Source organism: Mauremys reevesii, linkage group 1 (genome assembly GCF_016161935.1).
Source record: "Mauremys reevesii isolate NIE-2019 linkage group 1, ASM1616193v1, whole genome shotgun sequence".
In the NCBI taxonomy this organism is placed as follows: Eukaryota; Metazoa; Chordata; order Testudines; family Geoemydidae; genus Mauremys; species Mauremys reevesii.
In genome coordinates, this window is record NC_052623.1 from 345,599,320 (window position 1) to 345,613,269 (window position 13,950).

The 13,950-nt window shown below is 44.1% G+C and overlaps 1 protein-coding gene across 4 annotated transcripts in view; it reads right to left on the bottom strand.

The window, feature by feature from the left end:
• Nucleotides 1-13,950, bottom strand: part of CAMK1D (calcium/calmodulin dependent protein kinase ID) — a 351,475-nt gene that overhangs the window by 202,785 nt on the left and 134,740 nt on the right. For all 4 annotated transcript variants that reach the window (XM_039519397.1, XM_039519401.1, XM_039519399.1 and 1 more), the window contains one exon: nt 510-641. In XM_039519397.1, the coding sequence (XP_039375331.1) occupies nt 510-641 (132 nt within the window). The remainder of the gene's footprint in view (nt 1-509; nt 642-13,950) is intronic.

Sequence of the window (13,950 nt, forward strand, 5' to 3'; positions counted from 1 at the left end):
GAGAGAACCCGGCATGTTTGATGGCGAAATTGCCCAGCTGTTCAATTCAGACACAGAAGATGAGGACTTTGATGGATTTGTGGGAGAAGATTGATTAAAAAATAATGTGAGTGTATTGTTAAATAGTAGAATAAAGTTCAACTAAACTCACTGTTTTGCTTCCGTTACCTTTTTACTACACTATGAACACCGTTACCTTTTTTTTGTAGACCGTATGTTTTAGCATGCGCCTTATAATACGGTGCGCTTTATGTATGGGTTAAGTACAGAAATAGATCCCGTAATTGAGACTGCACCTTATAATCCGGTGCGCCTTATGGTGCAGAAAATACGGTATTTACAGCACAGTTTATGCCCAGACGTTCCCAACCACCTGCAGTAAGCTAAGCAACTCAGTCACATTTACAAATCACAATTCTCGTTCACTGACCACAGCCCTTCCTGCTCCACAGAGTGGACAAACGCGCCAATTCAAACCGTAGAAGGGGATGCGTGTATTCAATACTTACTTTCTCAGGACTGCGATTTCATTCTCTATGCTGCTTTCCTTCCCCTTCAGTGCTTTCTTGGGGATGCACTTGACTGCAAAGAGTTTTCCACTAGCCCTCTCTTCGGCCAAAACTACTTCAGAAAACGCACCCCTGAAAGAAGGAAAAGATTGGTCTCAAAATATATCTTTTCTGTACCTGTACTTCAAGTGTGGATCTAGGGCTATGAAAGCTGCTATACCCATTTTGTTATCAAGGACACATAGATAGCAGCTTTCATTTGATTTATAAACTATGCATATGTTAACATTCATGGCATATTCCTGTTGCCAAGACTTACTGAGCAAATGGACAGTTTTAATAGAAAATCATGGTCTATTATTATTATTATTTGTATTACCACAGCACCTAAAAGCTTAGGCATGGACTGGGACCCTGTTGTGCTAGGAGCTGTACAAACACAGAAGAAACAGAAAAGTCCTTGCCCAAGGGGTTTACAATCATAGTATAAGCACAGGTCTGGAACCTAGTACCTCCAAAATTCTATTGCTGGTTTTGCCACTGACTTAACATGTGACTTCAGGTAAGTTACTTAGCATCTTCTGCCTAAATTTCCCACCTATAGTAATACTTCACTCTCTGGGCCTCGTTCATAAATGGTCATAAGCACTTAGTGATCCTTGGCCAAGACACTTGCAATAACTTCCCAATTATTGTTAAAAGTGCCATGGGATCTGAAAGGATCATCAGAAGTTAGGACCAGAGCTATAAACCTCCCTTGAAAGATGGCACATGTGAGCAGCCCAGTGTGCCCCAGCAACATTTGTTCAAACCTGCTTCAGATGGAGAAGAATAGCTAATGAGGCTTTTTACACAATGTAAAACTAACCCTTGGAACAAACCATAAAGCCACAAGAGATTACTGAAGAGCATAAGAGGATTCAAGACAGGATCAGGCATGTACGTGAATAATATGAACATACACAGTCACATCAGATAGGAGAAAATGTATAAAGGATATTTATGTTTGAGGGTACAAGCCAGCCGCTAACTTCCAAGAGTGTGGGGGAGGGGAGGGCTGGGAACCTCACCTTTAATGTACATCTCTTATATCTTCTTCTGAAGTATCTGGTACTGGTCAGAGACAGGATATTGCACTAGATGAACATTGGTTCTGATTCAGAATGGCAATTCCTACCGTACGGCTAATCAAAAAACATTTCCTGTAGCACCTTGGTTTGCCCTATAGGTCTCACAGCCAATTGCTTATCTGACAAGATCACAGCCTAAGGTCATACAGCTGCATTATCATATTTATATAAAATAAAAAGAACCAGGATATGTTTTCCTTCCATCAGTAGATTATTCTGCCAGCCACATGGCACTCCATAAAAAGACAAGTCACTAGCAGCCTGAACAAAACACAGCCATGCTCCAGCAAGCTCTTAAAATGTTAATATTTGATCACAACCTCATTAAACTGCCATGAACTTTCTCAGACTTTTCATTTCCCAGGATTGCTGGTTATCTAAGTGTCTGTGAATAAACATAAGCTGTTCCTTTTCATGGCCAGGTTCTTCCTTCATGATTCATAGATCTGATGACATAGTCAAGCATTTGTAACCTCAAAATTGCTCCCGTGGATGTGAAAGAACTGAATGAATCATTCCATGAATGGATAAATGAATCCGGGAATAGCAGGAGGATGGTGATTAGGAAAGAGAATGCTTCCGTTTACATAGAAAGACTTTTGTAGTTAATAGTAAATAATAAGGAAACTATAACAGGAAGTTAGGAATAGATTCTTGGGATTGCTGCAAAGCGTATGTTGTGAATTTTGCCTACATGCAGAAGTGACATTTTAGCAAGGGATAGCATGGTGTTCCAGCGAGCTTTCACTAACCCAAATTCTGATCTGACTTGCACGTTTCTACAAACAAGGTAACCTCACTGACTTCTGCTCAGTGCTTCTGTGCTTAGATGATAGCTTTTCAGCACACCGTGGAACCAACATACTGCATTCTGGGGCTCACACACATCTAATGGCTTGAGTAATAAAGATCCAAGAAGAGCAACAGGATTTTTAAAGACCTATGCAGTGATTTCATTATGCCTGAATACTTGTAATTATTTAATGAATGAAATTATTCTTTAAGCCAACCCTAATGCTTAGAACAGCCTAGTCAATGATCACACATGTCCTGATTCAGCTAGCTGCTGAGAACCTTCAGTTCCCATCGATTTCTGTAGGCAATGAAGGTGCTCAGTCTCCCACTCATAGGCTCCTGTTCCTCCAAAGAACTCCTCAGGTCCTGTTCTCATATGCTTTTGATGCATACAATCGACTCTGTGCTCTGCATGTGTTTGGTTGTGTATCACAACAGTCTCTTGTCTTTAGACTGCAAGTGCTTCAAGGAAGGGATCTCTTATCCATGCAGCTCGTTCTACCTATTGTACAGTATTGTATACATTTAAGGTGCTGTAAAACTAAAGAAAGCTTCCATTTTTAGCTCAAGTTCATTACTGTTCTAAAACAATGAAATAAATGAAGGCCCGGCCTCTATGTTTCTTTTCAGTAGGTGCTGCTCTAGGAAATGCCTGGGTTTCAGCTGCCGTAAAAATTTTAATGTATTTCCTCCACCGTTTACTGGCAAGGCTTTGGGCACGGAAGTTGTATCCAACCCTGGATGTGAATTTATTGCCCACTGAATGTTTTCTGGGAACTTAGAGTTCTACTCATTATGATTAACCCTATTTCTTTATTTTAGAAGGACAAAATGGGGCGATCCTCGCTGAATGACAGCTTTTGGCACCAGGGGCGGCTCCAGGCCCCAGCACACCAAGCGCGTGCTTGGGGCGGCAAGCCACTGGGGGCGCTCTGCCGGTTGCCGCGAGGGCGGCAGGCAGGCTGCCTTCGGCGGCTTGCCTGCAGAGGGTCCGCTGCTCCCGCGGCTTCGGCGGACCTCCCGCCAAAGCCGTGGGACCAGTGGACCCTCCGCAGGCAAGCCGCTGAAGGCAGCCTGCCTGCCGTGCTTGGGGCGGCAAAATGCCTAGAGCCGCCCCTGTTTGGCACTCCTAGACCACTTTTCATGTTGCGAGTGTTGAACAAACACAGGGCTAGATTCATGCAGCCTGTGGTAGTGAAAAGTATCCCCAGAGAGTGACAACTTCCAGCAATGGTGGGCACCTGCAACCGCCTCCCCTTTGGGGGCCCACAGCCCCAAAGGTGGCATCACTGGTTAGGGAGAGGATGTAACCAGAGGGGCAACAAAAGACAGTGACAAGCTTAAGAATAAAAGGGAGAGGTGAGACCTATCAGAAGCCAAAGAGAAGGAGGTTGTCGTAGTCAAGTGGGGATTAACTCAGTCAAGACCCAGGGAATCAGGGATGGAGAGCAAGAGGAAGGAAAGGATTGCATAGATATGGTAGAAGAAGAAGGAACAGGGCTTAGAGAGAGAGAGAAGAATCAAAGGGTATGTTGCCATCACAGGGTGTGATAGCAGCAAAGACACAGCAGCACAGACTTCCGCGTGCACAAGTAAGTATCCGGGGTTCTGGGGTGGGCTGGTACAACCTGTGCTAACATGCATCCTGCTGTGGCCTGACTGCTCCAAGCTAGCTACATTAAAACTAGCTGGGGTGTGTCTACACATGCCACAGGCACACTGTGACTGCAGTATAGATATGCCCACAGACAGCTCCAAACAGTCTTGGAGAAGTTGTCACCAGTGATGTAGTGGGGAGAGATTAAAGTGTATGGCTGGACTGGAATTTAGCTTAATTGTAGAGCTTTTGGGCCAAATTAATCCATCCTTAAGGGTCCGATCCAACTCCCATAAAACTCCTCTTGATTTCAGCAGGAGCCGGATTGAGCCTTAAGGGCCAGATTCAACTCTAGCATAATCACTGAAGTTGCACCAAAGATGCACATGGCCCAATTCAAACAGGAATTATTTCAGGGAGGTTCCATGAGCTGCGATATACAGGGGGGCTGACTCGACAACCCCTTCTCACTTTAGGATCTACATCTGCTGTATTTATCCATTTATTTGTGCAAATGGTACTTCTCCCTCCCTTCCCCTTACCCCCTCTTCCTCCTCCTCCTACAACCCGCCAGGCATCAGAACATTCTGCTACCTCATTATTCTGAATTGACTCTCACCCCAGCTTCCAACATTTCAATCCTTCTCACTAGGAACTTTTCCCCTGGATTCAAGGAGGAAGACCTGCAGCCTCTCAATCCAAAACCCAATCTTATTCCAAGATTTCCCATTCGCATCTCATACACAGCACATTCCAGCATGCCACGGCACTGGCTCAGTGACTGACTCAGAGTGCCACTAACTGAATCGCCATCGATACTCCCTGTAGCACTTGAGTTTTCTGTGGGAGTTTCCCTTCCAAGTATTGATCAGCCTCCAGTCTGCTGCTTAGCTGATGAGATCCATCAAATGACATCCCAGATGGCATTGCTGCTGGAAGGACGGTGCATGCAGTCTGCTAAGACTGGTAGATCCATTACTCAGACCGTGGGGAAGGCTAGGGAGGGAAGTGGTGAGTTCCCTCCTGATTCTAAGGTGACCAAAGTATTAAGGCCTCTATTTAGCAAAACACTTATGCACATGCTTTAGTCCATTCCGTCTTGAACAAAGCACTTCTGCATTTGCCCAACTTTAAGCTTGTGCTTTCATCACTGAAGCCAACAGGATGTAAGCACATACCTACAGTCAAGCTCATGCTTAAATGCTTTCCTGCATCAGGGCCTAAACCTGTGATGCACATAGCCTGTCTCGCTACAAAGTTCTCATAAGTTCCTCTCCTGCTAACATTTAAGTATGAAAAACTTTTGGCATGTGAGTGAGCCCATTGCATTTAATGGGGCTATGAAGGTGCTTAAGTGTTTGCCAGATCCACTCCCTAGGGAGCAGTCTTATGGAAGCTACATTTCCAAAGTAGTTGTGGAGTCCTGAAACTGTGAAAAGCAAGACTATGCTGGGGATGACAGAATCAATGACAAAAATCAATGTCTTTACAAACTGATCAGTAAGATTATGAAGTTAGAATTTATTTTTATCGGAAATTTCATGGGTGGAAAAAGTACAATGTCTATGAAGACAACAAGTAAAGTGAGTTTTCTACCTTGTGAAAATGTCTTGCAGGATTTTGTCCCTCTCCCACAATATGACCAACAAATTATTTTCACGCTGAAGGGAAAACTTGTACGGTATTTTGCACAGATAGGCCAAGATTTAAAAAAACATAAGACTAAAATTAGGCACCAAGTGGCTGAGATTTTAAAGCTACTAAGTGATTTGGATGCCCAATTCCCATTAAATGGGAAATAGCAAAGAGTGAGGCTTTCAAAGTGCCTAAGGGAATTAGAAGCATATTTACTACTCCTAAATCCATTAGCAATTTACAAAAATCCCACCCAAGCCTCCAAAACTTTTAAGCGCCTTGGAAAATCCCAGCCTACATCTACAGTTAATACAGTATATTAGATAAATAAGGAACGTGATTTTCAAAAGTGAAAATCAATGGGAGCTAGTGGGTACCCAGCTCTTCTGCAAAATCAGACCCCCTTTTTAGCTGCCTAAATATGGACTTAGGAGCTGAATTTTGGGCTCCTATTTTAAGAAGTCTTGGCCATGCAGTTTTTCATTCTAGGGGGTTGGGTCTTTGCAAACCTCTAATTAAGCCACAAAATGCTTCTGTGATCTAGGTACGTTTTTAATACATGTTTCAAAAAAGGGTATAACAGAAGCACAGAGGGGTTAAGTGACTTGCCCAACATCACACAGCCAGTGACCAAACTTTAGAAGACAGTCAAGGAGTCCTGATATCCTATCACCGTCTAAAACCATTGGACCATGCAGCATCCCACAACGAGTCCATCTTCTATGATTTGAATTTGTTTATATCATTTCCCATCCTAATTACTCTCTTTAATATAGAGTTACAAGGACAGATTAGGGCTTCAAGAACTTTGTTAGAACATGTTGTATTTGCATCCAAAAGGATTCCATCTTTGCCAGTTTTCTAACAGAAAACAATAGCTACAATATTAAACTGTAGTGCATATAAAGATGTATTAAGGTGCAAGAATCTTTGCCCTTCCACATTTCTCTAGGGTTTGTTCAAACTGTGATTTAAATATGAAAATTCAAGTCCTGAGATAAAATTAATGAAATGCACTTATGGCAGAGTGCATTTGCCATAGTATCTCAATATGCTTCATTGCCACAAAAAATACAAATACAGGCCCTATCAAACAAACAGCCAATGAAGGAATAAAACTTGCATTTTCCATTCACTGAGACTTACATGTTGAACAGATTTCCACTGCACTAGCAAGTGCACTGTCATACTAAATCAACAGTAGTCATGCAGCAGATTTCACATTGTCAGGTTCTATATGGCTAATGATCTTAATTATGATATAGTTAGGTTTTGCTGTGTACTTTACCTAGCCATGCTATGGAAAGTAATCAGCGAGTACCAATGGTGTGAAAATACACCGTTTCCAGTGTGAAGAGTCCTCTGAGATTGAATTGACCAAACAACAGTAAGCCATTTCATAAAAAGATCTTAAACAACCACAGATTGTTGTTTCTCTCTTCCTGGATTCTCCACAGACAGGCTAAAGGCTTGTCTACACTTGTACTTCGCAGCACTGCAGCTTTCTCGCTCGGGTGTGAAACACCCCACTCCCCACCTCCGAGCACTGCAAGTTTCAGCACTGTAAAGTGCCAGTGTAGACAGCGCTGGTAGCTACGTCCCTCGCGGAGGTGGTTCTTTTAGCACGCTGGGAGACCCCTCTCCCAACGCTGTGCCGCTTTTACATTGCTAGTGAAGACATGCCCTGAGTTTAAATCACCGAACACACTGACACAAATAAATAGGAAAAGTCTTCACAGGCACTTTCATAACAGGTAAGTTCTGGCATGCCCTAAGCAGGGGCAGCTTTAGGCACCAGCAAAACAAGCAGGTGTTTGGGGCGGCAAATTACCAGGGGCGGCATGATGCTGGTGCACCAGCAACGACCTGAGGCAATGTCCTGGGCTGGCTCCTGACTGCCCTTTGTTCTCTAACCAGCCCCCCTCAGGCAGGAACCGGTAGTGCGGCCCTGCCCCGGTCGCGGAGCGCAGGGGGTGGCGGCAGAACATGCGGGCTCCTCCTCAGCTTGTTCCTGCCTCCGCCTCCCCCTTCCCCCTGCACTGCCTCCTGCCAGGGGAGGGGAGCAGTAGCCTGGGCTGAGCCAAACTCTTGCCACTGCGCAGGCCGAGCCCACAGTCGGCTCGCGGGGGTCCCGGGGAGTGGGAGGCCCGGGCACGCTGCCCTGCGATCCCCGGCTGCTCTGCCCCGGGCCCGGCAGTCGAACCCTGCAGCCGAACCCCGCAGCCACCTGTTTGCTCTGCGTGAGAGGTACATGCGGTGCCCCCTGCCTGGCTAGCTCTGTCCCCGGCCACGCCGTGGGGTGACCACCCGGGACTCTGGGGTGTTGCTGAGGCTGCCCCAAGCCAGGCTCCCTGGGGTCCACTGCCCCTCCAGCCCTAGGCCAGTGTGGGAGCCAGGCTGCAACCCTTCTCCCCTCCCCGTGCTGCATAGCAAGACATGGGACCATGGGCAGGGCAGCTACAGCCGTTTCAGACTGGGATTGGCGCCGGGGGAGCAGAGGTGATTGTGCCCTGGCTGGAGGAACCCAGGCAGCCACCTCCAACGCCCGCTGCTTGCTTCTGCCAGCACAGGGCTGCGACGCCCAGCTCCGGAGAGCAGCGCCCTGGCGTGCTCACAGGGAAGGAGAGACAGGAGGCAGAGCTGTTCGGTGTCTCCCACGCAGCTCCAGGCCCCTCTGGCTACTCGGCAGCGACAGCCAGGCTGGGTAGCCCACCAGCAGTGTGACTTAGTCCGACCCGCATGGACCACATGAGCCCTAGGATTGGCGCTGACGTCCTGCCTATGCCAAGGCCTCCGGCGCAAGGGCAGCCTTAGCTCTGCCCAGGCAGACACAGCTCACTCCTTGGCCGGCCCACTGAGTAAATGAGTCACTAGTAGGACATTGTTTTATTTCACTAACTACAAATTCTCTGTTTTCATTTTTTTTTAATTTTAAACAGTCCAAAACAAAACAAAACATTGCAAAGTCCAAACATGTAGAAGCCAAAAAAAAAAGGGGGGGGGGGGGGGTTACGGCCAATTTTTTTTTTTTTTTGCTTGGGGCGGCAAAAAACCTAGAGCCGGCCCTGGCTCTAAAGTGCACTAAGGTGCTAGCTGATCATACTGTCACCTCTTATCAGCTAAGAGACTGTGTGGTTTACTGGTCAGAGCAGGGACGCAGGAGTCAGATTCTGTTGCTGGTTCCACAACTGACTTAATGCCCATTATCATTTCCCTCACCCACACACACCTCCAAAACCAACACAAAACTAATAACTGAAAGTAAAAATTTTTGGTCACAAAGTCATGTTCCAGAAAGCAGTTGGGTCTGTGTAGAAATGGACCCACACTGCCACGTTCAGACATGGACTTGGCTCCAAAGTTCCCTAAAGTTCATGGTTATTGAGATGAGAGGCCCAACTCTAGTCCAGTGTGAAACCAAGAGTGACTACTGCCGGGGTATTTTTATCTGTGTCCTGGCCAGGAACAAGGGCCTTCCAGGATGTGCAATATCTACTGTACTGTAGTAAAACATTTACACATAGAATCATAAAATCATAGGCCTGGCAGGGATCTTGAGAGGTCTTCTAGTATCTAGTCCAGTCCCCTGCACTCAAGGCAGGACTAAGTATTATCTAGACCATCCCTGACAGGTCTATTCTGTGAAATTTCAGTGACATTAAGTGACTTAGACAAGGTCATACAACAAGTCAGTGGCATATATGAGACCAGAACATGGGTCTCCAGACTCCCTGTCTACATATCCCAGAACAGATCGATATAACAGAACGGGAAAGGCCACACAAACTTTTTGTTCCATTCACAATACTCTGTTCTATCACAGAGCAAGTGTTTTTTCTGCCTGTTCTCATTCATCATATATAACGGAACTAGTCCTGCAGTCCGTGCTCAAGCAATATCCCCATTGAAGTTAAAAGGCATTTTGCCTGAAAAAGCACTGCAGAATCATACCTTATGAGTTAAAGCCACAAAAGTTGGCACTTGCTTAAAGTTAGCCACCAAAGTTTGAAAATTTTGCCTCATACCTAGTGGGCCACATTAGTCTCTAACACAGGGGTCGGCAATCTTTCAGAAGTGATGTGCCGAGTCTTCATTTATTCACTCTGATTTAAGGTTTCACGTGCCAGTAATACGTTTTAATGTTTTTAGCAGGTCTCTTTCTATAAGTCTATAATATATAACTAAACTATTGTTGCATGTAAAGTAAATAAGGTTTTTAAAATGTTTAAATTCATTTAAAATTAAATTAAAATGCAGAGCCCCCCAGACCAGTGGCCAGGACCCGGGCAGTGTGAGTGCCACTGAAAATCAGCTTGCGTGCCACCTTTGGCACGCATGCCATAGGTTGCCTACCCCTGCTCTAACATAACACTAGGAGAAATTTGCTCCAGTGTTGCTTTAGTAACGTCACTCACAATGTTCCCTCTCTCCCTGACTTCTACTGCACAACACAGCTGTGCTGCTTGTTTTCCCATGCAGACCATCTATCACAAATTAAAAAAAACCTCTCATTCACCACGCTGTTATTACGTGTTCCAGACAACGAACAATGCTGTTAGGCTTATTTAAAATGCTGTTGCTGTTTGCCTAATGGACAACTGAATAACAAGGACAAGGGTCAATGTTATTCTTCACTGCACTGCTGATGAAGCAAGTGGTTCTTTCCTGCATCACTGCCATTCCTCTCTGCAGACACAGAGCCGGTTCCCCCAATGAAGCTCCACGTTTTAGGGGGTTCGTTTTGTTCAAGGTAAAAAGTATTGCAATATTATTTAAACAATAAAGTAGATCGCATTTCCCTGCTGATTCCCAGGCTCTTTTCCCACATCACCTAAAAGTACACAGGAACACGAGAGCTGCGATATTGAATTAGGTCACTGGTCCAGCTACTCCAGTAGCCTCCCGTGGCCAGTATCAGCTGCCTCTGAGGAAAGTGCAAAACTCTATAGTAGTCAGTTATGGGTTAACCTGGGCGGTAGGGTGGCCGAAAGCGTAGGGCACTGCCGTAGGAATAAGGATACCTAGGTTCTATAACTCTGCCACTCACTTCCTGTGCGATCATGAGCTAGTCCCTTTGCACTTCTTCTACCCTTGTACTTTAAGCCTGTAATCCTCTCAGGCACTGCATTCTTCTCTGTTTGCAGAGCACCACCTGGCAAATGGGCCCTCTTGATGCCCTCTACATGTTACCCTACTATCAAAAATAATAACTTGCTTCCAAGGGATTTTTTCAGGTTTTATAGCCTTTGTAAAAACTGCCTGGTTTTCTTGCTCCAGTATGTTCCATGCTGGCAAAGAGCCCCGTGCAAATGCAGTATCGCAAAATTTCAATCTTAAATAGTCATAAGAGGAGATTGGATTTGTTTGGATCCATTTCCCATTTTGTTGTACTATTAGCTACAATTACAGATTAGTGTTTTGACAGTCTTTGTCACCACAATGAGTTATAAGAATTCTAATGTTTATTTTAGTCTGTGATTTCTTTTTGTTTCAAATCTTTGATATTTTAAGTTCCCAGACAAAAAAACTTAATTCAGCTGGAGGTATGGTTGAAAATACATGTCAGAGGAAAGCTCTTTGGAAGAAGGCTGTAATTTAACAAAAGAATGTTTGTTAGAAAGCCAGGAAATTCAAATTTAAGGTTGTAAGCAATAACAAAAATGTTTGAAACTATGGAAATGCACAGGTAAGATCACCCTAACATCCTTAACTATACCCGATTCACCTCCTGCAGAACAACTGAAAACCAGAAGATACCTCCTTGTTAACAGGAAAAAGGTTTTATTACACTAGGAAACTGCAGCAACACTGAAGCCAGTATTGATACTGAAAACTAGCCCTTTGCTTTGGGGTAAATTTCACCCTAACAGAATATATTACATTAATTACAAATGCATTGTAAAGCATAATGTGAAACTTCTTAGCATGGTTAAACTTTTGTGTTCTCCCCCATGCAATAGTTGGTACATTGCACACAACTAAAATAAAGCAGGGAGCTTTTTCCTGCATTGCTTTCATCAGACTGCTGCAGTCCACACACAAATACTGAACTTGGGACTTGCCAGGAAAGGAAATGAGGCCTTCATGGTTTCTGCGCTAAAGTATATTCATGTCTTATTTTACCACTAGGAAATATCGCCTAGTGGGCTGAACAAGGCGTTAAGAATCAGGAACTCCAATGTTGTAATCCTGGTTCTTCCACTAACTCACTGTAGTTTGTAAAGTCTCTTAACTTCTTTGCTCCATCTCTTGGGGGAGGGAGATGATAATACTTTGCTAGAAAGGTTATTTGGACAATAATCTGCAAATGAAAAGTGCCACTGTTATGAGGGTTGAAATCTGCACAAGATTAACTGATTTGGGAACATATCAAGCCTTTGCAATTCACCTTAAAAGACAGGTTTCAGAGTAGCAGCCATGTTAGTCTGTATCCGCAAAAAGAACAGGAGTACTTGTGGCACCTTAGAGACTAACAAATTTATTTCAGCATGAGCTTTCGTGAGCTACAGCTCACTTCTTCGGATGCATAGAATGGAACACACAGACAGGAGATATTTATACATACAGAGAACATGAAAACCTCTCTAACCACTCAGTGACAGATTTGAAGGTGGCAATTTTGCAACAAAAAAACTTCAAAAACAGATTCCAAAGAGAGACTGCTGAACTCGAATTAATATGCAAATTAGATACAATTAACTCAGGCTTAAACAGAGACTGGGAATGGTTGGGTCATTACACTAATTGAATCTATTTCCCTATGTTAAGTTCTCCTCACACCTTCTATGGGTCATCTTAATTATCACTTCAAAAGGTTTTTTTTCTCCTGCTGATGATAGCTCATCTCACTTGATTAGACTTTTCCTGTTGGTATGCATACTTCCACCTTTTCATGTTCTCTGTATGTATAAATATCTCCTGTTTGTGTGTTCCATTCTATGCATCCGAAGAAGTGAGCTGTAGCTCACGAAAGCTCATGCTGAAATAAATTTGTTAGTCTCTAAGGTGCCACAAGTACTCCTGTTCACCTTAAAAGAGGCTCCAACAAATACATGGGACTTGTATGCACAGTCACCACACAGTTCGGCAATAAATCTCTATTCTACAGCAATCAAGCACTGGAAAAGCCGGGATTGCAGGTGAGGACTGACGTGCAATGCAGATACAGCCGTGTAAGGATGTTTGCAGAATGACTGCTGAATTATGCTTGGCACTAGAAATCCCATCTGTCCCCCAGATTCAAGAACACTCCATTCACTGACAAATTTATAAAGAGAAAAATGGATATTCTTAGTATTTAAACAAACACTAAAGTTGAGTTTTCTGAGATACTATTGTATTACCATAGTATCAGAGCAACAAAGAGTCCTGTGGCACCTTACAGACTAACAGATGTATTGGAGCATAAGCTTTCGTGGGTGAATACCCACTTCATCAGACACATCCACGAAAGCTCATGCTCCAAAACGTCTGTTAGTCTATAAGGTGCCACAGGACTCTTTGTTGCTTTTTACAGATCCAGACTAACACGGCTACCCCTCTGATACATAGTATCAGAGTGCCTCATAATCTTTAACATATTTCGCTTCATAACCTCCCTCTGATGATCCTTCCTTGATAATCAATATAGAATTTAATATACTAACAAATGCTGTCATTGTATTACATTAGATATTACATAGGAAAGAGGCAAGTAGAATACACTACGGATATGCAATACAGATGTGTGGGCAAGTTCACACTTTTGTAGACCACGGGTCATTTTTGGTCTTAAAACAGCAACCCTAACATTGCCTTAACCGAGTTTGTCATATTTAATTTCCCATGCCAGGGTTCCTCCCACACCCAACATGTTTTAATGTGGTTGTGTATCATTCTGGCAAAGTCTGTGTCATGTCTCCCTCTACTGGTCTGCTAGAGGATATCTGCCTACTACTACTATGAGCTAATGGAGTCACACCTTTAGTTTGTGCTCCAGTGTTGAAAATCCCCAGTATGAACCCTGCTGGCGACCCATACAGGAACTCAGATCATTACAGTAGCACTTCTGTAGGAAAGGCTCCATATCTCATGTCCAACAATTCCCCTTAGCCACCTTCCAGCTCCCAACCAAGAGGATTCTTTCAAAGGTGCCAACAAAAAGTGCAAAATTTTCGACCTCATCATCATCCCTCTTTTCTCAGCATATAAATGAAAGACATTTGTGATTCTGAAGGGAGCTATTAAATGGGATGGGTCAGCAGCACAAGAGACTTTTTTTCTCTAGTTGTCAGAGCTTAGCAGC